Source organism: Symphalangus syndactylus, chromosome 12 (genome assembly GCF_028878055.3).
Source record: "Symphalangus syndactylus isolate Jambi chromosome 12, NHGRI_mSymSyn1-v2.1_pri, whole genome shotgun sequence".
NCBI lineage: Eukaryota > Metazoa > Chordata > Mammalia > Primates > Hylobatidae > Symphalangus > Symphalangus syndactylus.
In genome coordinates this window covers 84254780-84281231 of record NC_072441.2, presented here as the reverse complement: position 1 = coordinate 84281231, position 26452 = coordinate 84254780, and the positions used below count along the sequence as shown (strand labels likewise).

The window sequence follows — 26452 nt, the reverse complement described above, 5'->3', positions numbered from 1 at the left end:
CTGTAATCCCAGCACTTTGGGAGGCCAAGGCAGAAGGATAACTTGAGGCCAGAAGTTTCAGGCCAGCCTGGCCAATACGGTGAGACCCCCATCTCTACTAAAGATACAAAAATTAGCCGAACTTGGTGGCACGCACCTGTAGTCCCAGCTGCTTGAGATTGCTGGAACCCAGGAGGCGGAGGTTACAGTGAGCCAAGATTGAGCCACTGCACTCCAGCCTGGGCAACAGAACGAGACTGTCTAAAAAAAAAAAAAGTAAATGAATGAATGAGGGAACAGAATTGGCCTGTCTCAAGATTACTTTTTGGGATAAATATTTCCAATTAAAGGGGCAGACTGATTCTCAGCACTAAGAACCATCATCTCTCCCTCTGGTAGTGATGGTCTCAGAAATTACATTTCAAGAGGAAAACAGAAAGACCAGAACTAGGACTACAGTAAACAGCAAACCAACTCACTTGTCAAATGAGAGTATCTAGGATGGGAGCCTGGAATCTGCATTTTTAAACAAGTGCCCTCCGATAATTCTGAATCAAGTGGTCTGGTGACCACAGTTTGGAAAACATACCCTAGAACATCCTTTTGGAATCTGAGTGTTAACCTCACTGAGAGTCCTCCAGCTTTCCAGAGAATCAGGCTGACATCACTGTGCCTATTTAATGTGAATCAGTCTTTATTTTGCACTTGTGTGGTGCATTAGCAAATTCAACATACAAGATAGCATTACATATTGTAGGTTAGCATTACAGCATTATGCAATTTCACACAATTCATGTTAGCTTTTTCAGTTTTTCTTTTTTTTCAAAATTTGACACATTTATTTTATTTTTGAGTTTCATTTTTACAAGAGAAGACACAAGGTAAAGAAAGACAACCACTTTGGAGAGGGATCATGGTGAGGGCAATGTCACTGTCATGGCCGTAGTACAAGCCTTCCAAGAAAAGGGACCTGCGTTATTCCCTCTCCTGAGCAAGCTGCCCCGTCCCACAAACCAGTTCTATCTGTTTTCACATCTAGAGCACTGTCCATAAACATGTCCATCTTGGCTGTGCTCCAGTGAGATGAACTGGAAGAAGGAATAACTCATAAAGGGACCTTGTTATTAAGAAAAATTCTTGTCTTCCCAAAGGAATCAAGATATCTTCAGAGAAGGAGCAACTGTTGGAAAATCAGAAGTGACCATTCCCTAACCTATTCCCACAAATGCCTTGTGCAAAAGCTAAGATGTGACTCTCTTGTCTTTCTATCAACTGACTCTTAGGAGAAGGCATTCCTCCTCCAATCTTATCAGTTAGCTCTGGAAAGAACAAATGTGAAAGCCAAAGTCAGCTAAGAAACTTTGAGACGGCAAAGTCAAGGGCACGATGGATCAGGCCTGAGGTAGGAGGGAGGAGCCCTGTACTGTCCGCCTCTTTGCCTTTTTCTGGCAAAGACACTGAGGCAGTTCCTAGGCTACAGAACAACTGGTTCCTCCCCTGTCACCTCAGCACCCACTGCTCAGTAGACCCAAAGAATGCAAGGAATAAAGCTACAAGGAAATGGGGAAGAGAGAGGAGAGTGGGGTGAGGCTGTTTTCCCAGACGTTTGTCAGGAGGAGCTACAGAGGCACACACAGCAGGGCAAAGACCAGACTATCTCCATCTGATGTTTTGCATTGTTTCTGGGAAGGAAACAAAAGCGGGTTTGCTCAGCGATTTCTGATCTTTAGACATTAAGGCGATGAAGAGGAACCATTTAAATTTTTTCCTAATGGGGCTTCAGAATGCTCCTGTCAGATTTACATTAAACTATCTCAAAATGCATTTTTAGAAAACAAAAATTATTTTCTTCTACTTATGATACAGTATTTACATTTCATGGAGTATAGGACAGAGACTAGTGGTATGATCCCAACTGATGGTGAAGTTGTGAGTCAGATTATAGGGGGGTGGGGGTTGGCAGGGACAAGAACAGGGAGTAGGCTTTGTGACTGCTCAGAATTGCTCTGCATTGTCAAGAACATGGGCTGAAATCAAACAAAAGGTTTAGGGGGAGCAGAATGGTTTTAAATCCACAAAAGGTGAGGGAACACTGAAAGCAAGATCACCCCCCAGTCCATGGAGACTCAGCTTCCCGACTCCCTTCGCCAAAGCAAGGTTAAAAGTGATGTTCTTGTGTGGAAGTGAATACTTCAGTCTCAACTAACCTTTCATGCCCTGGATCAAGCTGTTAAGCAGCAGCTTGACTGAGTGCCTTCTCAGGTGGGCAAAAATATCTACTGCCTATCCAAGTTTACCTAGTTTATTTTAATTAAGTAATTAATTAATTTTTGAGACACGATCTCACTCTGTTACCCAGCCCAGAGTGCGGTGGCATGATCATGGCTCACTGCAGCCTCTACCTCTGGGCTCAAATGATCCTCCCACCTCAGCCTCCTGAATAGCTGGGACCACAGGCGTGCAGCACCACACCTAGCTAATTTTTTGTATTTTTGATAGAGATGGGGTTTCGTCATGTAGCCAAGGCTGGTCTTGAACTCCTGGGCTCAAGCGATCCTTCCACCTTGGCCTCCCAAAATACTGGGATTATAGGCGTGAGCCACTGCGCCCGGCCACAAGTTTGCCTATTATCCATGGAGTCCGTGCCATCTGCAAAGTCTCAACATTGGAGACACAGCTGCCGTAGGAGTAAAGAGACTTGAATTCTAATCCCAGAAAGATGCTGAATCTCTCTCAACCTCTATTGCCCAATGGTAGAAGAAGAATTGCAACCTGTAGTTCCTCCATCCCTCCACCGTGTGGTAAGACATAAATTCCAAGAACTATGCAGCTTGTTTTGAGGAAAAGAATGCTCTGAAAGAATCCAACTTATCTTCATTCACTCAGTCACACTGTTATTTTTTTAAGAGCTAAATTTTGATTGAAAAATTTAAGGAGAACTTCTGAGGGCCCCTTTTTTATGAAGCAAAGCTAACCTCATTACAACATCTAAGCTATTTGAGAAGACTCTAAAGCATCTCCATGGTCGGCATTTCCGCAAAAACAAAGGCCAGTGTAATTCTTCAAACCTCTGATGACTTCCAACCCATCAACCAAGAAATGGCTGTCACTACAGTAGATAGCTGCAAAGGGGAATGGCTTGTCATCACTTGTCTCCTCTCCTTGTCCTTATACCTGAAAACAGCTTTTGGGATCAGCTGGATGTGTTCATTGGTACTATCCTATAGCTGAATTTGAAGTTTCCAAAGCTCCTTTTAGAGAAGTCATCAAGTTTGATAAAATCCAAGTTCTGATGTATTGGATGCATAAGTCTGATGTATTCTCTGTGCTTCAGTTAGGTCTGTCAGTTAATTATAGACTGCCCTTTACTACTTCATAGCAGAAGAGCTGATAGCAAAAATACCCCATTTCTCAATTCCTCTTTCTCCTGCAAACCTTGCCTCATCCACCCCACCTTTGTTTCTTGGCTTACTACAGACCTCTAGACGTTGAGGTCAAAGAGCAGAGATATAAGAGGCAATAAAAAGAAAAGATGGGAATGATGAAAACATGAGGTTTTATAAGAGCAAAATTTTCTTCTGCAGAGGTGGGGAGTGGGAGAAATTCTCCAGAGAAGCCCAATAAAAAGAAGCCAATTTCAGGTAATCAGCAAATACAATTCAGCACAAAACACAATTTCCATGGATTAAAATCTGCAACTTGATATTGGCAGTTAGGCTAATTTCTTCAGTTTGTATTAGACATGCAAGTATATGGTTACATTGTTATATATAGATTTGTAGGGATCTTTCCCTCTCTTTTGTCCCCCATTAAAAAAGAAAACAAAAAACAGAGGCCGGGCATGGTGGCTCGCACCTGTAATCCCAGCACTTTGGGAGGCCGAGGCGGGTAGATCACCTGAGGTCTGGAATTCGAGATCAGCCTGGCCAACATGGTGAAACCCATCTCTACTGAAAATACAAAAAATTAGCCGGGCATGGTGGTGGGCGCCTGTAATCCCAGCTACTTGAGAGGCTGAGGGAGGAGAATCGCTTGAACCTGGAGGGCAGAGGTTGCAGTGAGTTGATATCTCACCATTGTACTCCAGTCTGGGCAACAAGAGCGAAACTCCGTCTCAAATAAAATAAAATAAAATAAAATAAAAGATTCTAGCGCCTTGCAAAGAAGAAAAAAACCATCATTGCTAAGAACTGATCTGCAGCTGTGGTCATATAGGGTGTTCTTTGTGGAGTTTGTTTTGTAAGAAATTTTCTTCTACAACTAAAATGAGGTTTTGAGTCCACTTCTCTGTCATCTCTTTCCCCTCCACATCCCTCCCCAGCTTGGCCCCCCGGGGATTAGAGGAGAGAAGAACAGGATTAGTACTCGCTCAGACTGTGCCACTTGGCCACAGGCTTGCGGGGGCTCTCGCAGACCTCTCTCCAGTGTTCAGCACCGCTGGCTGTGACACTGTGTGCCCCCAGGATCAGCCTCCCCACCACCTCGTTCTTGGTGGTGCGATCGAAGTCGATAACAAGGAACTCGATGCTGATATCAGGCAGGAGGTCAGTAGGGATGTCGTAGATGAAAGATTCGTTGAAGATGGGGTTCAAAGTGCACTTCTTCACATGGGTTTTCTTCTTGGCAATGCGCTTTCTGCCGTAGTAGACGTTCACCTTGACATAAGGATCTGGGGCCCCCAAAGAGATAAGAAAAAGGGAGACAGGCCTATGACACAGTCCTTTCCTATGTAATGGTAATTTCATGCTGGGAAAGGGGGGGCTCTGTTGTTCGTATCTTTGATGGCCACCCCATGTGTTCTTTAGTGATTGCACAATAAACACACACTGACTATATGTGAGTCTGCCTGCCTGGATGAGGGGCCAAGGAAACCAGGCAGGAATAGAACAGAACAACTTTCTCAAGTTAGGTCTGAAGAAATCCCATGATACCAAGAAATATATTAAAGGGCACAGAGACAAATGCCTGCAGCCTTTTTGAGAAGTCTCTCTTAGCACCTGGCATGCATATTATTTAGGATACCTTGCCAAATGTAAAGACCCCATTTGTTCAACTGAAGAATCTTCCTAGCCAGGGAAATCTACTGGACGTAGATACTCATTGGTAAGAGAATGTCTACAGAAAGAGGAGCAGACTAAAAGTGAAAGAGGCAAGGATCTTGAAGTGTGGAGGTCTATCTGGGCCACCGGCAAGGAGTCAGGGGTGGTTCAGACAGTAAGAAATAGGTTGAAGTAAATAGCTGCTACCTGAGAGACCGGTGATATCCATCTTCGGCAAGTGTCTGGCTTTGAGGACCACCACTGTCATTCTCTGTGCCACAGGCTGATATGACAGAGACACCTGGAGCTCCCCTCTGCTGATGCACTTCTGTGAGGAAAAAATAGCAGGTGAGAATCCTGGCAGAGGGTGCAGGGCAGAGCACAAAAAGTGTGCAGAGCAGTGGGAAGAGTCTGGGGGAGGACAAGTGCAGGGATGATGTTTGTTGGAAAGATGCTCATCCCCTGGAAAGGTGTTATGATTTTATTTAACAAGGAGGGAGAAAGGAAACATTATAACCATAATTCTGATATTAAATAATTTGCATGGAGAGCCCGCATAGCCTTGGATTTATGAGCATGACCTCTGGAGCCAAATTAGCCTGGATTCAAATCCTGACTATTTCTCTTTTTTTTTGAGACAGGGTCTCACTCTGTTGCCCAGATTGGAATTCAGTGACGTGATCTTGGCTCACTGCAGCCTCCATCTCCTGGACTCTAGCAATCCTCCCACCTCAGCCTCCTGAGTAGCTAGGACTACAAGTGTGTGCCACCACACCTGGCTAATTTTTTTTTTTTCTATACAAAGAATCTCATTATGTAGCCCAGGCTGGTCTTGAATTCCTGGTCTCAAATGATCCTCCCACCTCAGCCTCCCAAAATGCTGGGATTAGAGGCATGAGCCATCATGCCCAGTTGCTATTTCTTATCTGTGACCTTGGACAAGTTGCTCAACATCTCTGTATTTCAGTTTCCTCACCTATAAAATGTGGGTGAAAGGTTATACCTACCACATAGCATTATCAGAAGGATTAAATAAGTTACAATTTCTAAACTGTAATGGTGCCCAGCACACAGTGTTCACTATAGAAGTGCATCCTCTCATTTGGTTCTTATCCTTTAAAAAGTTCTGAAGACTGTACAGTGGGAGGTAGGAGAACTGGGTTTGAATCTTAACCTTGCCACTTACTCACCACATGGCCTTGGGCAAGTCCCTGAACCTGTCCCTGCATTTCACAAGGTGAATATCCACACCTGCTCTGCCCACCCCAAAGTGCACTCCAGTGTATCTTCTCCAGCCAAGTCAGCTTCCTCCCCAGCACCCTGATCTTTGTTTCTCCATCTTTAAATGTGATGCTAGGCTCCATTTTGAGCTTGAAAAAAACCTCTAGTCCTCCAATAACTTTTTTTTTTTTTTTGAGACAGAGGCTCACTCTTGTCACCCAGGCTGGAGTGCAGTGGCGTGATCTCAGCTCACTGCAACCTCTGCCTCCCGGGTTCAAGTGATTCTCCTGTCTCAGCCTCCAGAGTAGCTGGGATTACAGGTGCCCACCACCATGCCCAGCTAATTTTTGTATTCTTAGTAAAGACAGAATTTCACCATGTTGGCCAGGCTGGTCTCGAACTCCTGACCTCAAGTGATCTGTCTACCTCGGCCTCCCAAAGTGCTGGGATTACAGGCGTGAGCCACTGTGCCTGGCCCCTCCAAGAACATTTTAAAGAACATTTGCATAGGCACTGCATGCCAGGTTTTGAGGATCCAGAGCTGATGGGACTCAGTTGTTGCTCCCAAGGAGCTTACCACTCAGTAGAAGAGTCAGAGAAGTAAATAAACCTGTACGGGACTTGTCAGAGAAATGAGAAGCCTGTCTAAGTGCTCTGGGCACCTAGAGCTGGGAGATTTAGGGGAGGCTTTTTTAATTAATTAATTTATTATTTATTTATTTATTTATTTATTTTATTTTTTGAGAAGGAGTCTCGCTCTTTCACCCAGGCTGGAGTGCAGTGGCGAGAACTCGGCTCACTGCAACCTCCGCCTCCCAGGTTCACGCCATTCTCCTGCCTCATCCTCCCAAGTAGCTGGGACTATAGGCGCCCATCACCACGCCCAGCTAATTTTTTTTGTATTTTTAGTATAGAAGGGGTTTCACCATGTTAGCCAGGATGGTCCTGATCTCCTGACCTCGTTATCCACCCGTCTCGGCCTCCCAAAGTGCTGGGATTACAGGCATGAGCCACCGCACCCAGCCATGGAGATTCAGGGAAGGCTTTACCAGCTGATGCCTGGACTGAGTTGATGGGGGTACAAAACCATGAAGCAATGGGCAGAGAGATGATCATGTCAGGCAGATTGACAGGAATGGCTGGTACAAAGGAGTTGGGCCTGAAAAGGTAAGCTGTGTTCAGAGAATGGTTGAGAGGTGAATATGTCTGAAGTGGGGGTGGCTGATAGGAGGGGTAGGTCAGGAACCTGGAAAGGTGGGCAAGGCTAGAGTAAAGGGCTGTTGGGACACTACCAAAGAGCAGAGTCAGCAGCACCCATACAAGAGGAGGTTGGTGAGTATAGGAGTGGCAAAGCTGTCATCATTTTTTTGAGTCAGGGTCTCACCCTGTTGCCCAGGCTGAAGGACAGTGGTGAGATCTCGGCTTTCTGCAACCACCTCCTCCTGGGCTCAGGAGATCCTCCCACCTCAGCATCCCAGGTAGCTGGGACTACAGGTGTGCACCAACATGCCAGGCTACATTTTGTATTTTTGGTAAAGACAGGGTCTCACTATGTTGCCCAGGCTGGTCTCGAATTCCTGGGGTCAAGCGATCCGCCCACCTTGGCCTCCCAAACTGCTGGGATTGCAGGTGTAAGCCACCATGCCTGGCCAGTTGTCATCATTTTATTAAAATGATTATTATTTCAGAGAAAGATGGAAAATGAACTAAAGTCGAGGAAGATCAACATCAGAAAGCTCAGTTAAGAGGCTGCTACAGCCGGGAGCAGTGGCTCACGCCTGTAATCCCAGCACTTTGGGAGGCCGAGGCGGGCGGATCACGAGGTCAGGAGATCAAGACCATCCTGGCTAACACGGTGAAACCTGGTATCTACTAAAAAAATACAAAAAAATTAGCTGGGCGTGGTGGCTGGCGCCTGTAGTCCCAGCTACTGGGGAGGCTGAGGCAGGAGAATGGTGTGAACCCAGGAGGCGGAGCTTGCAGTGAGCCGAGATTGCGCCACTGCACTCTGGCCTGGGCGAGAGAGCAAGACTCCGTCTCAAAAAAAAAAAAAAAAAAAATTAGCTGGGCGCAGTGGCGTGTGCCTATAGAGCCAGCTACTTGGGAGGACTGATTGAGCCCAGGTGATTGAAGCTGCAGTGAGCTGTGATTGAGCCACTGCACTCCAGCCTTGGTGAGAGTGAGACCCTGTCAAAAAGAGGCTGCTGTGGCTGGGCGCAGTGGCTCACGACTATGTTCCCAGCACTTTAGGAGGTCAAGGCAGGTGGATCACCTGAGGTCAGGAGTTCGAGACCAGCCTGTCCAACATGATGAAACCTCATCTCTACTAGAAATAGAAAAATTAGGCCGGGCGCAGTGGCTCACACCTGTAATCCCAGCACTTTGGGAGGCTGAGGTGAGCGGATCACAAGGTCAGAAGATCGAGACCATCCTGGCTAACACGGTGAAACCCCATCTCTACTAAACATACAAAAAAATTAGCCAGGCATGGTGGCGGATGCCTGTAGTCCCAGCTACTTGGGAGGCTGAGGCAGGAGAATGACGTGAACCCAGGAGGCGGAGCTTGCAGTGAGCCAAGATCGCAGCCACTGCACTCCAGCTTGGGCAACAGAGCAAGACTTCGTCTCAAAAAAAAAAAAAAAAAAAAAAAGAAAAGAAAAGAAAAAAAAAAAGAAATAGAAAAATTAGCTGGGTGTGGTGGCGGGTGCCTGTAATCCCAGCTATGCAGGAGGCTGAGGCAGGAGAATCGCTTGAACCAAGGAGGTGGAGGTTGAGGTGAGCCTTGATCACGCCACTGCACTGCAGCCTGGGCGACAGAGTGAGACTCCATCTCTAAAAAGCAGACTCCGTTGTTCTGTAGCAACGTGCTACAGAAGAAATGATTGGGACTGGAACTAGGGCTATGGCAGAGGAGATGGACATGGAGGTAAAATATGTCTCAGGAAGAACTATCAGGGGTTTTTAGGCTTGGGCAGTTAATTGGCTGTGAAGCGTAGGGAAGAGGGAGGAAAGGGTGGACTATTTCTTGTGTTTTTAGCTTTAGAAAGTGGGGATGAGGCTGGGATAAAGAAAATAAAAGGAGGTGAGTTTTGGCTGGGCGTGGTGGCTCACGCCTGTAATCACAGCACTTTGGGAGGCCGAGGTGGATGGATCACGAGGTCGGGAGATCGGGACCATCCTGGCTAACACGGCGAAACCCCGTCTCTACCGAAAATACAAAAAAATTAGCCGGGCGTGGTGGCAGGTGCCTGTGGTCCCAGCTACTCGGGAGGCTGAGGCAGGAGAATGGCGTGAACCCGGGAGGTGGAGCTTGCAGTGAGCCGAGATCGCGCCACTGCACTCCAGCCTGGGAGACGGAGTGAGACTCCGTCTCAAAAAAAAAAAAAAAAAAAAAAAGATTGGGGACAAAATCATCCCCCCATGATCACCCTTATTCCTTGTATGCTTCAAAGCCCCAAAGAAACGTCATCTACTCCAGGAATTCTTAAATTGAGCAAAAATAGACTATGCTCCCATCACCAGCCTTATATACACCACACACCCACAAAAATGACTTATTAGGCACTTACTAAGTGCCAGGCACTCTCTGCTAGAAGCTAGGGCTGAAAAGATGGATACTGAGGAATCCTACCCTTAAGCTCCCAGGCTAGTTCACTATCTACTCAGGTATGTCTGGTGCCGGAAAGAGCAGCAGCAGCAAATATGCCGATTAACTCATCAATAAAAAACAAGAAATAAGCCTAATAGTTTGTGCCTTGATTGTAGGCCTTAAGTCATCTCAAGGAATGAAACTGTGATATTTCACATGATTTTAAAAATTTAGAGTCTATATTTCGTCCTAGGAGCATATGGAAATGTCTCTCACAGGGCATAAAAAATAACTAACTAGGCTGGGTATGGTGGCTCACGCCTGTAATGCTAACACTTTGGAGGCCGAGGAGGGCGGCTCACTTGAGGTCAGGAGTTCAAAACCAGCCTGGCCAACATGGTGAAACCCCGTCTACTAAAAATACAAAAAATTAGTAGGGCATGATGGTGCACACCTGTAATCCCAGGTACTCAGGAAGCTGAGGCAGGAGAATCGCTTGAACCCAGGAGGTGGAGTTTGCAGTGAGCTGAAATCGTGCCACTGCACTCCAGCCTGGGCGACAGAGTGAGACTGTCTTGGAAAAAAATAAAAATCTAACCAAGGTTTAAACTCACCCCTTAGATTTGAAATTGAAATACAAAAGGGAATCAACCTTAAAAATATTTTCATGTTTTTTCTCTGCTAGAGAGAAGCCCCACATTTTGTCCTTATCCATAACATTTGTATTGTCAGCTCTTTTTTTTTTTTTTTTTTTTGAGATGAAGTCTCGCTCTATCGCCCAGGCTGGAGTGCAGTGGTGCGATGGCTCACTGCAACCTCCACCTCCTGGGTTCAAGCAATTCTCCTGCCTCAGCCTCCCGAGTAGCTGGGACTACAGGTGCGTGTCACCATGCCCTGGTAATTTTTGTATTTTTAGTAAAGATGGGGTTTCACTGTGTTGGCCAGGCTGGTCTCGAACTCCCGACCTCATGATCCTCCTGCCTCAGCCTTCCAAAGTGCTGGGATTACAGGCGTGAGTCACCATGCCTGGCCTATTGTCAGCTCTTGATTGTATCCATGGAAAGTATCCTCAGCCAGTTTTATTTTATTTTTATTATTTTTATTTTTTATTTTTTATTTTTATTTATTTATTTTTTTTGAGATGGAGTCTTGCTCTGTCGCCCAGGCTGGAGTGCAGTGGCACGATCTTGGCTCACTGCAACCTCCGCCTCCCCAGTTCACGCCATTCTCCTGGCTCAGCCTCCTGAGCAGCTGGGACTACAGGCGCCCACCACCACGGCTGGCTAATTTTTTGTATTTTTAGTAGAGACGGGGTTTCACCGTGTTAGCCAGGATGGTCTTGATCTCCTGACCTCATGATCCACCTGCCTCGGCCTCCCAAAGTGCTGGGATTACAGGCGTGAGCCACCGCACCCGGCCTTATTTTTATTTTTGAGATAGGGTCTCACTCTGTTGCCCAGGCTGGAGTGCAGTGGTGTGATCTTGACTCACTGCAGCCTTGACCTCCAGGGCTCAAGTGATCCTCCCAACTCAGCATCCTGAGTAGCTGGGACTACAGGCATGTGCTACCAGGCTCAGCTAATTTTTGTATTTTTGGTAAAGATGGGGTTTTTCTATGTTGCCCAGGCTGGTCTCAAACTCCTGGGCTCAAGTGATCTGCCTGTCTCAGCCTCCCAAAGTGCTGGGAATACAGGTGTGAGCCACCATGCTTGGTCCCTCAGCCAGTGTGTTTTCGTTTGTTTGTTTCTCCCCTCAAGACAAGGTCTTGCTCTGTCACCTAGGCTGGAGTGCAGTGGCACAATCTCAGCTCACGGCAACCCCCACCTCCTGGGTTCAAGCAATTCTGGTGTCTCAGCCTCCCGAGTAGCTGGGATTACCGGCGTGAATCACCAAGTCTGGGGTTTCCGCCATGTTGGCCAGGCTGGTCTTGATCTCCTGAGTGGAAGCAATCCGCCCACCTCAGCCTCCTTAAGTGCTGGAATTATAGGCGTGAGCCACCATGCCCTCAGCCAGTTTTGAATTACAGTCTGGTTGCCCTTGCCAACCAGTATACTTCTGGGCTTTTTCCTTTTGCCAGAAGTCAGAATGTAATCAGTGAATATAAACTCATTTTTACTATTAGCCACATCAAATGAAAAGTAATCCCATATGGAAAAGAAAACTGAATGGATTCCAAAACAATCAGAACTGAGCTATCCAATACAGTAGCCACTAGCTACATGTGCCTATTTAAATTTTAATTTAAATTAAATAAAATTAAAATTATAGTTCCTCAGTTACACTAGCCACATTTCAAGTGCTCAATAGCGACATGTAGCTAGTAGCTACCACACTGCATGGTGCAAATATAGAACATTTCTATCATCATTAGACGGCACTGATCTAGAAAGGACTTTTGCATTGTTTTGGCTACTGCTCCCCTCTGTTTCCATGAATAATAATAAAATGTTAGCTAGGTTTGATATATCCATTTCTGGGGCCATCCTTCAATACTGAGTATCTAAATACTAAATATGCAGTCTTTAAATATGATTCTAACTTTATACACAGAGGAAGGATAGGTGAGGGGAAAAGCAACATTTGATTTTTTTTTTTTTTTTTTTGAGATGGAGTCTTGCTCTGTCGTCAGGCTGGAGTGCAGTGGCGTGATCTTGGCTTACTGCAACCTCTGTCTCCCGGGTTCAAGCAATTCTCCTGCCTCAGCCTCCCGAGTAGCTGGGACTACGGGCACTTGCCACCACGCCCAGCTAATTTTTGTATTTTTAGTAGAGACCGGGTTTCACCATGTTGGCCAGCATGGTCTCGATATTTTGACCTTGTGATCTGCCTGCCTCGGCCTCCCAAAGTGCTGGGATTACAGGCCTGAGACACCGCACCTGGTCGACATTTGATTTTAAAAGCACAGTTTTATTTGCAAGAATAACATTAATGACAAGATTATAGCTTAGGTTTCCCTATTACTTATTTAAAATTCTGTATCCTAAATCATCCATTCTAGGAAAATCTTCCTAATCAAAATCCCCATGCCTCTTTCCTAGTTTTTTGGGAAAGTAGACAACTTCTGGTTACCCTTTTCATTTTTTTCTCCCTTAAAATCACTCCTCAGGCAACTGTCCTCCATCTGATCCCTCCTTCACCTTGGGCCATCTCACACAGGCAGCATGCCCATCCCCACTCAGTGCCGCTTTGTGATGCCCAAGTCTGTAGCCACAACACCACCTGAATGCCACTCCATTCTGCATTGAAGGCAGTTTAATGTCGTTCTCTCAAGCCCCCTCCCTTTCTCTTTCTACCCAATTCCCATTCCAAGTAGCTATGTCAATGGCTCTTTCTTCTGAAAGAGCCATTGAAGGCTGTGAGCAAGCTCTGTTTCCCAGCCCCTTGGCCTAGTGAGGCAAAGGCCCTGTTGAGGGGCAGGCAAGCAGAAGGACAAGGGGGAGAACGGATTTTCTCATGCCTGGCGGAGCTGCGGGGCTCGGCTCTCTGAGGGCAATCTCCTTGCTCTTTCAGTGGAACAGAGGAACAGGAACCGTGGTCCTAAAGAATATACTCAGAAGAAATAATACTTAGGCAAGGGATAGTCTGTTTTCCTATAATTAGCAGAACCTCTTTCAGAGTGATTTTCTAGCCAAGGAGCCCTTGTATTAGGTGGACCATCATAACCTCAGTAAACTCTTCTTGGGGCCAGACGTCCTGAGGGCCACCTGTACCCTAAATCACAACCATGGGAAAACGAAACCTTAACATTCAATCCCATCCCCCCTTTCCTCCCTGCAATACACATACATGATCTGTTGCCCAGTCTGGAGTGCAGTTTGTGGTAATAGCTCACTGCAACCTCAAACTCCTGGGCTTAAGCAATCTTCCCACCTCGGCCTTCCAAAGTGCTAGTATTACAGGTGTGAGCCACTGTGCCTGGCCATATTATCTTTTCTATTTTATTTTATTTTATTTTATTTTATTTTATTTTATTTTATTTTGAGACAGGGTCTCATTCTGTCATCCAGGCTAGAGTGCGGTAGCTTTTTCCTGGTCTATGTAATCCAGACCAGGAAAAAGCCCTTTACAGCCAGTGTGGCATGGTCCAGGGCAGCTCTAGCTCACGTTCACCAAGGGGAGATCCTACTTTGCTATAGTAGGGAGGATTTGGAATAGACATTTGCAGCCTGCACTTCTAGGGAACCTAGTGGATGAGTGAGTAGGGAGATGACAGCTGTGGCTCAGATGGAACCTAGTCCTGCCTACGGGCGCTGGTTGGGAAAATGGGTTTAGGAAGGCTGGGAGGCTGGAAGTCTCTGGGGTGGGGCTGCACAGGCTCTGAGTGTCCTATCTCAGGCCTCCTCCAGGGCTTGTGTTGCTCAGGATCCTAGCCCTGGCTTATCCCTCCTCAAGGGAGTTAATAAAGTGGAAAGAAATGTGGCTCTTGCCAAGAGCCCCTGGCAGTTTAGCAAATGCCATTGTCTGTGCTGTGTCCAGTGCTCTTGATTTGAGGCTGTTTTGTTCCCAGCCCAAATCAGTCCCTTTCATTGCCAGTCTCTTCCCAGCTGCAGCTTGGCACAGAGCCATGTTCTACTCCTAGCCTTGGGCTGCAAGGGTATAGCTGTCTGGAGGAGTCCAGCTGGTTGGTGACTTTACCAAGGTTGGAGTCACAGGGAAGGGTGTATTGGAAAGGCTCCTCCTTCAAGGAGAGGTAGACAAGGGAAGGAGTGGAGGATGCGAGCTGCTGTGAAGGGAATAAGGAAACAGCAGAATGGGTCGGCAGAGCCCTGAGGAAAAAAGATGGGAGGACAGGGGAGGGGAGAGAAGGGGATGAAACAGGCCACCGCTTCCGTTTCTGTTCACACCTTCTGATTCCAGCCTCAGAGGATGCAAAAACCCCTGCAGGGCTGGACTCTGGGATGTCTCATTGTATCCTGGCATTGAGAACCACAAGATGTTGTGGCAGTGTCTTGTTTATGCTCTGACGTTCACCAAGTTTTCCTATAATTAGCAGAACCTCTTTCAGAGTGATTTTCTAGCCAAGGAGCCCTTGTATTAGGTGGACCAACATAACTTCAATAAACCCTTCTTGGGGCCAGATGTCCTGAGGGCCACCTCTACCCTAAATCACAATCACAAATGTGTCTAATATTCTTCAAGATTCTTGGACTTCCCTGGCCCCTGTGACATGGATCTGAGTGTGCCAGGTGGCAGTAGCAGTTCCTTCAGGCAATGAAAGGCAGGACCGGGCTGGCTGCAGGGGGACAGGTGCCTACGACAGAGCAGAGAAGGCAAGAATACACACACACAGAGTGTGCTCCCTGCTGTCCCCCACCCAGACTTGGCACAGTGCCCTTCTTCAGCAGGCAAACCTTGTTCCTGGGTACTCACTGCACACTCTGCACCTGCTAACTTAGGAGCCTCTTCTATCCAATCCTGAGCCTCCTGTCTCCCCACTGAGTCCAGGGAGGGCTTGCAGGTAAAAAAGGTATCAAGAAATAAGTATGATCTGCCCACAGGCAGAGCTCTTTCTGGGAGATGTGCAGTTGTTTCTAGTGGCCTCGAAATTCTTTCCTAACCTCCTTCACCGATTCCTCCCTTGTCTTCCTTCACTGTGTCAAAGCGAAATATAAATATTTACAAACCACATGCACCACCCAGGTATCAAACTTGACTAATAATAGAAATAACAATAGTAATGGTCACAATTTATTGAAGGCTCACTATGTCCTAGTAGCTATATAAAATCATCATCCTACTCTGTTCCCATAAGAAACTGAGACTTAGCGAAAGTGAAGCAGCTTGCCCAAGGTCATTTAGCTGGTGGAATTTGGATTTAAACTCAGGTCTGACTTCAAAGTCCTCGCTATTTTAACCACTTATGTTATACCCTGAAAAAGACATGAAACTCTAAGTTTAAAATTTCAACAACTTCTTTCATAGCACCTACCATACTCACTATACAGTAATTGCAAAAAATATTTGTCTTTCTCCTTCAATAAAGTGAAACCTCTTCAAGGGCACTCATATGCCAGGCATATTATCTAATTTGATTCTCTGTAAGGAAGGCAATATTATCAGCTCCATTTTACAGATGAGAAAATAGAGGCTTAGAGGGGTCGAGTAACTCACCCATGTCACACGGCTGGCAAGTGGTAAGCTGGAGAGTAAAGTCGTGCAGTCCAATTCTGGAGCCCAAGTGTTTAACTGCAGCATTTCACTGCCTCCCCAGTTGTGGAAGAAATAAATGAACTAATTGGGTTGGGTGGGGCTACACTTACTGTGCTCCTGAAATTACAACTCAAGAGCCAGTGTCGGTCCAGTGGGAAGAGGGGGAGAGAAGGCAGGATAGAGGGCCCTCATCGCTCTTCTAATACAAAGAGGGAGGACAGGAGAAATGGAGAGAGGGGAAGTGTCTATGGCAAAGGTTTGGGCCTAGAAGGGTGAAGCAATTCATTGAATTGCATTGTAAAATGGTCATAAGAAGACATGTGCATGACAGCTGGGTGCAGTGGCTCATGCCTGTCATCCCAGTACTTTCGGAGGCCGAGGCAGGTGGATCACCTGAGGACAGAAGTTCAAGACCAGCCAGGCTAACGTGGTGAAACCCCATTTCTACTAAAAATACAAAAAATTAGCCAGGCGTAGTGATGGGTGCTTGTAATCCCAGCTACTCGGGAGGCTGAGGCAGGAGAATCGCTTGAACCCGGGCAGTAGGGGTTGCAATGAGCCGAGATTGCACCATTGCTCTCCAGCCTGGGCAACAAGAGTGAAACTCTGTCTCAAAAAAAAAAAAAAAAAAGACGTACATGGTATCATTTATGCCCCTAGGTTAGGGTTGGGAAAGGGAAGATGAGGGAAACATTACTGAATTATTGTCATAGCTTCTCAGCTGTGAAAAATAAATTCACTGGAGGAAGATCACATCATTTTGGAGAGGAAATTAGCCCCCATATCCCTGATATAATGAAGGATCTACAAATGGTAGGCCAGCCTGTTCCAAGTAAGCTGGACAGCATCAGGATGCCAACCACTAAGTGAAATGGTGAAAGCTATCGGACCTTCTCTCCTCAGGAAGTTGCTTCTTAGAGGAGACCTAATCTGCCAGGCCCTCTGTCTTACTCTGACCACTGCTTATCCTTGACAGCCAAGACCTTCCTCTCTATAGCCCTTCTTTGCCACCCATCCCACTCCCCTCCCCCTTCCATTTATCCCCTGAGATATTTTCTCCCCCAACCTACCATTGCTCCCCAACACACACTTCCTACTCACCTGGATATTCCTTTTGATGATGTCCCTGGTCAGTTGTACCTTGCCTGTGCTGGGGTCCACCCCTGCCAGTGGCACCATGACCTCGCCAATGACATCATCCCTAGAGAAGCGGTCAAAGCTGAGGACAAGGAAGTGCAGCACCAGGTCCTGCAGCTGGCTGTAGGGGATGCCATAGAAGGTGAAGGTCTCATCAAACACAGGGTCCAGGGTCTTCCGCAACACTCTGGTCTTCACCCGATGCCGTTTGTCAGGAAGAATGGTCATTTTGATGTAGGGGTCAGATCCCTGGGTCTGGTCATCCATCACTGGCAGCCCATGGGCCTCCTGGATTGTCACCACCAGGGCTTTTTTTGGGAAGTTATAGTCCACTGAGAAGGTGAGGGATCCTAGCATGACATCCTCCTCTGGAGATGATGGAGAGGTGGTTTTGCTCTCCCCGGGGGTCAGGCTTGTAATAGGGCTCCTTAGTTCTTCCCCATAGTCCATTTTGATGGGTAATTGGTCTATACAAGAACCAGAGCTAGGCCCCCTGGGATCTTTGTCTCGGCTTAGCAGGCCAGCCTCTGCTGCGTCCACCAACAGGTTCCTACGTCCACCTTCCCTCCCAGGACCATCTTTGTCTCTCCGCACTTTGATGATTTTCTTCTTGTTGCTGAGGGTCTCTGGGTATATGCTGATGCCTTTGAGCATGTGAATAAACTTGTATGGTGGGTTCTTGTGCTTCTTCTCTGCCTGCTGGTGGCAGCATGACCAGACAAAGACGGTCACCGAGACACACACCACAAGCACAGAGGCCCCGATGAGGCCAGCCACCACCGGTGACACATCTGAAGGCAGAGACCAGAGATGTGTCAGGGCGGGTGGACTTTACCTCCTGTCTAGATCTCCCCTGCTCATTGCCGCTGCCAGAGCCAAGCTAATCTGCAGTCTAGCCTCTAAAGCAAAATGTGCTCATCTGGGCTTCAGAGTTTTTCCCTTCTATTAGAGGCACCCTCTCCCAACCTCTCCAACCGCTCCACGGCTTTTCCTCCCAGGCTTCTCTAGAAAGCCTTCTCTGAAGCACCCCACTTGACTCTCTGTTCTTTTCTCAACCTTCTCTTAGCACTTATAGACTTGGTTTGCTCATATTGATTTGTGCTTCACATAAAGCTGCTCTGTACGTGTTCTAAGATCACCTTTTTACATGAGCACCTGTTCACTTCAACTGTTACACAAGATGTTTGGTTTCAGGAGGATATTCCATAGCATCCAGAACAGGGCCTGCACTGACTGACTTGCTGTCAGGGTAGGCTGGAAGGGTGTGGAGCTGAGTTTAGATGGTCTTGGTAGGGTGTTCAGGGTAGTAAAAATGGATGGGTGCCAAAAGGAAGAATTCTGGGTTTATGTACTTTTAAAATATGTTCCAAAATTTTAGCTCCCAGGTATATAAAATACAAGGCTTGGTGCAGTGGCTCACACCTGTAATCCCGGCACTTTAAGAGGCTGAGGCGGGTGGATCATTTGAGGTCAGGAGTTTAAGACCAGCCTGACCAACATGGTGAAACCCCGTCTCTACTGAAAATATAAAAAGTTAGCTGGGTGTGGTGGCATGTGCCTGTAATCACAGCTAGTTGGGAGGCTGATGCAGGAGAATCGCTTGAACTTGGGAGGCAGAGGTTGCAGTGAGCCAAGATCGTGTCACTGCATTCCAGACTGGGTGATGGAGCGAGACTTCGTCTCAGAAAAAAAAAAAAGTATTCCTCCAGGATGAATACATCCATTGTAGGCAAAAAATAGGTATATATATATACATATATATATATATGTATATATATATATATGGCACATATGTATATATGTGTGTGTATATGTATATATGTGTGTGTGTGTATATATATGTATTTATGTATACATATATTATTCTAAATAGGAAGAAATAGGGACTTTCTCTTTTCATTATTATTACCTTAATAAATCCTTCGCTGGAAGAAATAGGGGTTTTCTTCCCTATTAGTGGAAAATGTCAGATCTTTGCTCAAATGTCACCTTCTTAGGCCTTTCCTGACTCCCCTATTAAAAAGTGCAATCTTCTCCATCCTCACCACCCACTCTTCCTAGCCTTGCTTAATTTTTTTCAACAGGCCTTGTCATTATCTCTCTCTGATACACACACCCCTACACATGTAAGAAAAAAATATATAAAATACATACACAAATATGTAAGAATAAACACCCACACACATTATTTTACAATTTATTATTTATCTTCACTAGAATATAAGTCTCATGAGGACAAAAATGTATGTCTGTTTTGTTCACTGCGGTACCCTCAGCACTTAAAACACGTAGCAGGCACTATGTGTTGGATGAACAAATAACTAAAGAGAAACAGGCCGGGTGTGGCAGCTCATGCCTGTTATCCCAGCACTTTGGGAGGCCAAGGCAGGCAGATTACCTGAGGTCAGGTTCAAAACCAGCCTAGCCAACATGGCACAACCCTGTCTCTGCTAAAAAAAAAAAATACAAAAATTAGCCAGGTGTGGTGACACACACCTGTAATCCCAGCTACTCAGGAGGCTGAGGCAGGAGAATCACTTGAACCTGGGAGGTGGAGGTTGTAGTAAGCAGAGATTGCACCACTGCACTCCAGCCTGGGCAAAAGACCGAGACCCCCATCTCAAAAAAAAAAGAAAAAAAAAAAGAGAGAGAGAAATAGATTTTTTTTTTTTTGTTTCCCTTACCCTAGTCTTATCTTTTCCTACAAAAATTGGACCCTCAAGTTTTTTCGCTCCCTCAAGTTCATTGAGGCTAAGTTGGGTTTAGGCTTTAAAGGTCCAGATTAGGCCTATAGTTTTCCATTTTACTTTTTAGGGGACCACTTGGAAGGGAGGGAGAACTAAGGAAATAAATGTAGCCTGGGCAACATGGCAAAACCCCATCTCTACAAAAAAAAAAAATTACAAAAATTAGTAGGGCATGTGGCACATGCCTGTAGTCCCAGCTATTTGGGAGGCCAAGGTAAGAGGATCACTTGAGCCCAGGAGGTGGAGGTGGCAGTGAGTTAAGATCGTGCCACTGTACTCCAGCCTGGGCAATAGAGCGAGGAAAAAAAAAAGAAAAGGAAATAGACATAATTCCAGCATTTCCCCGATCCTTTCTGGAACATTCTTTTTTTTTTTTTTTTTTTTTTGAGACAGAGTTTTGCTCTTGTTGCCCAGGCTGAAGTACAATGGCGCGATCACGGCTCACCGCAACCTCCGCCTCCTGGGTTCAAGCGATTCTCCTGCCTCAGCCTCCCAAGTAGCTGGGATTACAGGCATGTGCCACAATGTCCGGCTAATTTTTGTATTTTTAGTAGAGACAGGATTTCTCCATGTTGGTCAGGCTGGTCTTGAACTCCCAACCACAAGTGATCCAATCACCTCGGCCTCCCAAAGTGCTGGGATTACAGGCGTGAGCCAACGCGCCCCGCCTGAAGCATTCTTGTATCAGGCATCTATGCAGCTCACTGCTTCACTTATTGTGAGCCTCAAACCTCACTGGATGAGAGAAGTATTTCCTGTCTGCCCCAAGTAAGATAATGTCCCCATCACCCTTCCTTATTTTTCTTCATGGAGCTTATTATCCTGACATATATTTATTATCTGTCTTTGATCACTAGACAAGCTTAATAAAACAGCAACTTTGTTTGTTTTGTTCACTGCTATAGTCCCACGTCCTAGAACTATGCGGCACATAGTAAGCATTCAGTGAACAAAAGAGTCAATGAATTCAAAACAGCCTCTGCAGATTAGAAAGAGAGGATTGAGGCCGGGTGCGGTGGCTCATGCGTGTAATCCCAGCACTTTGGGAGGCCGAGGTAGGCAGATCACCTGAGGTCAGGAGTTTGAGACCAGCCTGGCCAACATGGTGGAACCCTGTCTCTACTAAAAATTCAAAAATTAGCCGGGCATGGTGGCAGGTGCCTGTAATCCCAGCTACCTGGGAGGCTGAAGCAGGAGAATAGCTTGAACCTTGGAGGCAGAGGCTGCAGTGAGCTGAGATTGTGCTACTGCACTCCATTCCGGGTGACAGAGCGAGACTCCATCTCAAAAAAAAAAAAATAGGTTGAGTCAAGATGATTACATATATCAGGGATAAATGTAAATTTCTATTTGGACTCAAAAACCTATTTATAATCAATAACATCACTTGATAAGTCAAAAATGACTTAGGAATTTAGGCGACCACAAGCTTGGACTATAATTAGTATAATGCCTACTGTTTTCCCTTCTATTAGAGGTATCCTCTCCTATTCTCTCCAACCAATCCATGGCTTTTTCTTCTCTCCAAACCTGAATGAAAGGTTTATCTTCTCTAGAAAGCCTATGAGCATCATGAGCACAATACTATGAGTATAATGTCCAGATTACATGAGAGGCAGGTATAATTTCATCTGCACTGGTCATAATATACATGTAATATTGTGTATAGCAGTGACAATGATAAAATTGCTATTTTTTGTGTAAATTTATATGTCCCTGCCAGGCATTGTGGTAGAGCTTACTTTTTTAATTTCTTTTGAGACAGGGTCTCATTTTATTGCCTAGGCTGGAGTGCAGTGGCACAAGCTTGGCCCACTGCAACCTCCACCACCTGGGCTCAAGTGATCCTCCTGCCTCAGCTTCCTGAGTAGCTGGGACTACAGGCACGTGCCACCACACCTGGCTAATTTTCGTATTTTTTGCAGAGATGGAATTTCACCATGTCACTCAGGCTGGAGTGCAGTGGCATGCATGATCACAGCTTACTGCAGCTTTGACCTCCCCAGTTCAAATGATCTTCTTGCCTCAGCCTCCTGAGTAACTGGGACTACAGGCATGTGCCATCATGCCTGGCTAATTTTTTTTTTTTTTTTTTGAGACGGAGTCTTGCTTTGCCCAGACTGGAGTGCAATGGCGCAATCTCGGCTCACTGAAACCTTTGCCTCTCAGGTTCAAGCGAATCTCCTGCCTCAGCCTCCTGAGTAGCTGGGATTACCAGCACGTGCCACCACGCCTGGACAGTTTTTGTACTTTTAGTAGAGACAGGGTTTCACCATGTTGGCCAGGCTGGTCTCGAACTCCTGACCTCAAGTGATCTGCCAGCCTTGGCCCCCCAAAGTGCTAGGATTACAGGCGTGAGCCACCATGCCCGGCTAATTTTTTTATTTTTTTTAGAGATGAGTCTTCACTTTATTGCCCAGGTGGTCTTGAACTCCTGGGCTCAAGCAATTTTCCTGCTTTAGTCTCCACCAAATTGCTGGGATTACAGGTGTAAGCCACCATGCCTAACCAAGGAAGAGTTACATTTTATTTAAAATACATATTTATTGTTATCATTTTTTGAGAGACATGGTCTCACTCTGTGGCCCAGGCTGGAGTGCAGTGGTGCAATCACAGCTCACTGCAGCCTTGAACTCCTGGGCTCAAGCAATCTTACTACCCTAGACTCCTGAATAGCTGGGACTACAGGCCCATGCCACTATGCCTGGCTAATTAAAAAAAATTTTTTTTTAGAGACAAGGTGCTACGTTGCCCAGTCTGGTTTTGAATTTCTGGCCTCAAGATCCTCTTGCCTCAGTCTCTTGAGTCGCTGGAATTATAAGCATGACCCACTGTACCCGGGTACATTTTAAAGTAATATAGATAAGGAGCAAAACATTATTAACAAAATAAATCAAGGTGACCATGTCTATATCCATACCGAATAATAATAGTGTTTAGTCTCAAAGTATTAAATGAAATAGCTTTTAGAGAAAGTTTTCACAAAATGGAGACAGCCTTGGTAGTAAGCTACTTGAAGGCAGGCAGGAACAATATCCTATGGATCTTTGAATCCCTCAGAGTCTCTTGCTTCTAATAGGAGTTCAGTAAATATTTGGTTGAACAACTAATTGGATTCAGTTGCCATTAAGAATGGGCACAGCCTAAGGAAGTGGCTCTCCATTCATCAATCAGGTGCTTTCCTGCAAATTGTTTGCTACTCATTAGTGAAACTGAACATTGTCTCTATGAGAAGAGGAACACAGGAAACTACCAAGACAGGCATATTTTTTGGAATGATAATAAAGAGAGATCTGAAGGCTTAGATTAGGAGACACCTGGGCAATTCTTTTGGCTCTATCATAGATTTATTCTCTGCAGCAGTGGGCGGGGTGGGGGGAACCCACTGCTGCTTACATGTTTACAATGCATCAACTTTTATTGTTAGAAAATGGAGATAGGGTAGAAAAGAGAGAAGATGAAAAATTCTCATATTCCAGGAGGATAGAGAAGGAAAAGAAGAGAAACAGATGAACGCATCTTTGAATTATCTAGGTGTTCCCCCTGGCCTTGTTTCCTATTTTTTGCTATTCTTTCTTCATTTTAGTATTTGTTAACTCTTGCCTCTCTCCCTGAAACCAAGACAATGAGCTAGACACATCAAATATATTAAAACCTAGAGCTCTCTGTCTTGCTTTAGTCCAAAGCTTGGTGGGAAATGGAAGTTGAAACTAATGGCTGAAGTGAGTGTTTTAAAGTAGCTATAAATTGCAGTGACCTGTGCTTCTCGCTCCTTTTGTCCTCCATGGTCATGGATAACTGAGTGTTGGCTTGGTGTATCACCCAAGTGCTGTGGCATTGAAGTGAAGTACTCTATGAGACGTGAAAAAGTTGGAAGTGGTAGTTCTCTATGTAGGAGATCCTCTGTAATGGTTTAAAGACCTGCAAGACCCATCTGGGCTATTGGCCAGCTTCTTCAGCTTCTGACCAGAACTACTTTTATTGACACCCCCTTTCCTAAACATAGCCTTTCGCAGTCAAGTAGACAAATATAATACAATGGAATGAGAATAAATTTTGGCTTCAGCCAGACATTAGTTTAAATCCTAGCATTGGCCAGGTGCAGTGGCTCACACCTGTAATCCCAGCACTTTGGGAGGCCAAGGTGGGCAGATCACCTGAGGTCGGGAGTTCAAGACCAGCCTGACCAACATGGAGAAATCCCATCTCTACTAAAAATACAAAATTAGCCGGGTGCGGTGGCACATGTCTGTAATCCCAGCTACTTGGGAGGCTGAGGCAGGATAATCGCTTGAACCCAGGAGGCAGAGGTTGTGGTGGGCCAAGATCATGCCATTGCACTCCAACCCGGGCAACAAGATTGAAACTCCGTCTCAAAAACAAAAACAAGCTAGCGCTACCTTTAGTCATTTGTTTGGCTTTAGCCAAGTTATTTTATTTCTGAGCCTTGGTTTCCTTGTCTGGCAAGTATATATAATAATACATACACTTGCAGGTATTTGTTAGGATTAAATAAAGTGTAGTATGTAACGGGCTGATGTAATTTATTTTCCAATAATAGTCCCTCTAAGAGAAATCACTATATTATGTTCCACATCATCTCCTTTTTTCAAGGATTCTGGAACTGCAATTAAAGAAAGGAATCTGTTGGAAGGGAATAAGAAGAAAAAGAACAGGAAGAAATCATGGATTGCTCATGTGATCATGAAAGGGACTTTTGTTTTGGAAACTTAGAACTCAAAGAATAAAGATGCAGAAGGTGATGTGGAAGAAAAAAATAAAATCAAGATTTAGCCTTGGGGAATAAGTGAGAACAAGTAGTTAATGAGTGTGAAGATCTGTTATCTGAATACCTCTGATTTGATTTCTTCTTCCTTATTCTGAGGGGACAGAGCACACTGGATTCTGCTCATTTCACTGTACCTCTTATTCAGGAATGAGAAAAGCCATTTCCTAGCTGGATTGTGTCTCCACCCTAAAAACTGGAGTCCCGATGCTCAAACCTTCTGGATTGTCTGAGGGATAGAATCCCTGAAGGAATAAGAAGGTTCTTTGGCAGCAACTCTCACTGGCTTCCCCCATCTAAACTGAATCAAGGAGAAGCAGGGCAAGTATATTTTATTTATTTGATCACGAAAGCATAACACAGGAAGTTTGCTCCTTTAGCATATACTGCAGGAGTCCCCAAAGAGGAAAAAACTTCCTTCTCAAGCTTGTCTTTGCCACCTTCTTCCCTATTTTCCACTCCACTTTCTGCTCCAGGGAGTGTAAAACTAATCTTGGAGCCCACAGGGCTGGGTCGGGGACCAGCCGCTCTGAAATGACGTAATGCTTTCTGCGGTACACAAAGCGGCCTTCCCCGGGCTGGGCCTCTTTCGCCCCTCCCCCTCCGGCCTGGATCGCGCCCCTGCCAGCATCAACGCCGGTCAGTCCTCCTTTTTGAAAAGGCGGCCCAGGGAAACAGGGAACAAAGGCCCCGGAAGGAGAGCCTCGGCGCTGCCAGGAGGCCCAGAAATAGACATCACGTCATCCCCCAGCCCAGCAGCGCCAAGCGCCATTTGGTAGCATCGGATGGACCCCACCATTACGATGCGGAATGGAGCTTGCAGGGCTCACGTTTCCTCCTAGCCCCAGCATCCAGCTGACCGTCTTAAGGAGTGGCTTCCTTTTTGCTCCCCACCCCCGCACCCCTCTTTCCCCAGAGGCCGCCGCCTCCCCTGGCTGCCAGCCACACGGCCCACAGTCTCCAAGCTGCCATCTTGATGCCCCATCCCCCTTGTCACTTCCCTCCCCCGCAGCCCTTAGGAATGGGAGGGGGAGGAAGGGGCACCGCCCTGCGTGCCCCAAGGGGGAGGGCTTGGCCTACCCCACCTCTCCTCCCCCAGAAGGAGGGGTTCACATCCTCCGCACGCTTGGTGTTTCTCACCTCCAGCAGTGCTGACTGTGCACCATACAAGGTTTTAGCATCCTGGACTTCCCCACCCTCGGTGTGGCTCGGGCCCTGCCAGTCCCTGCAGCCCATAGCTCAAGTTCATGCACTGTCAACTGCCCACTACCCACCACCACAGGCCCGATTTTAGCGGGGCTGGCATTTTGAAGGCTCTGGTCTGGGCTGCATTCTCTGCCCTGCCGCTGGGCCCCCTTGGCCTTGCAACAATTCTGACCACCTCAAGCTTAGTTTTTCCGAGTCTACTTACCAAAGCTAGGTCGGATATTGGTGATCTCAGCCATATCGTAATCAGAGGCTGTTGCTATAACGTTTTTGCAATGGTGAGACAACTCTGGGAACCCTCGGTCAGTACCGAGGCAGCAGCTGTAGAGCTCTAGGTCAGGGAACGGGGAAGGTATCCAGCGGACGCCTCCTGCGACGGTCCGACCCCTAGTTGTCAGCTGCGCTCAGCTCTTAAGATGCTCCGGGGATGCGCTGAGCTAAGGATGCAGGTGCAGTCAGACTGGTCCTGATGCGAGGTAGGCTCCGCCTTCTTCCGAATGGTCCTCGGAAGAAGACTCCGCCTCTGTCCGAAAGATTACGGAAGTCAGACCACGCCCCCTTCAGGAAGCTCTCCCGGAGGGGACTCCTCCCACCGCCG

General features: G+C 46.3%; 1 protein-coding gene across 2 annotated transcripts; it reads right to left on the bottom strand.

Moving 5' to 3' along the window:
- Positions 1-649: 649 nt before the first annotated feature.
- Positions 650-26347, bottom strand: SYT11 (synaptotagmin 11). Of its 2 annotated transcripts, none has more exons than XM_063626811.1 (4): positions 26060-26347; positions 17080-17906; positions 5223-5346; positions 650-4648 (listed from the first exon to the last, which is right to left on the bottom strand). In XM_063626811.1, exons 1-4 carry the CDS (start codon positions 26091-26093, stop codon positions 4338-4340), a joined length of 1296 nt encoding a protein of 431 aa, XP_063482881.1. In that variant the 5' UTR covers positions 26094-26347; the 3' UTR covers positions 650-4337. The 2 variants fall into 2 exon arrangements, with proteins under 2 accessions (XP_063482881.1, XP_063482882.1); XM_063626812.1 differs by having other exon boundaries at positions 5226-5346.
- Between the last annotated feature and the right edge of the window lie 105 nt (positions 26348-26452).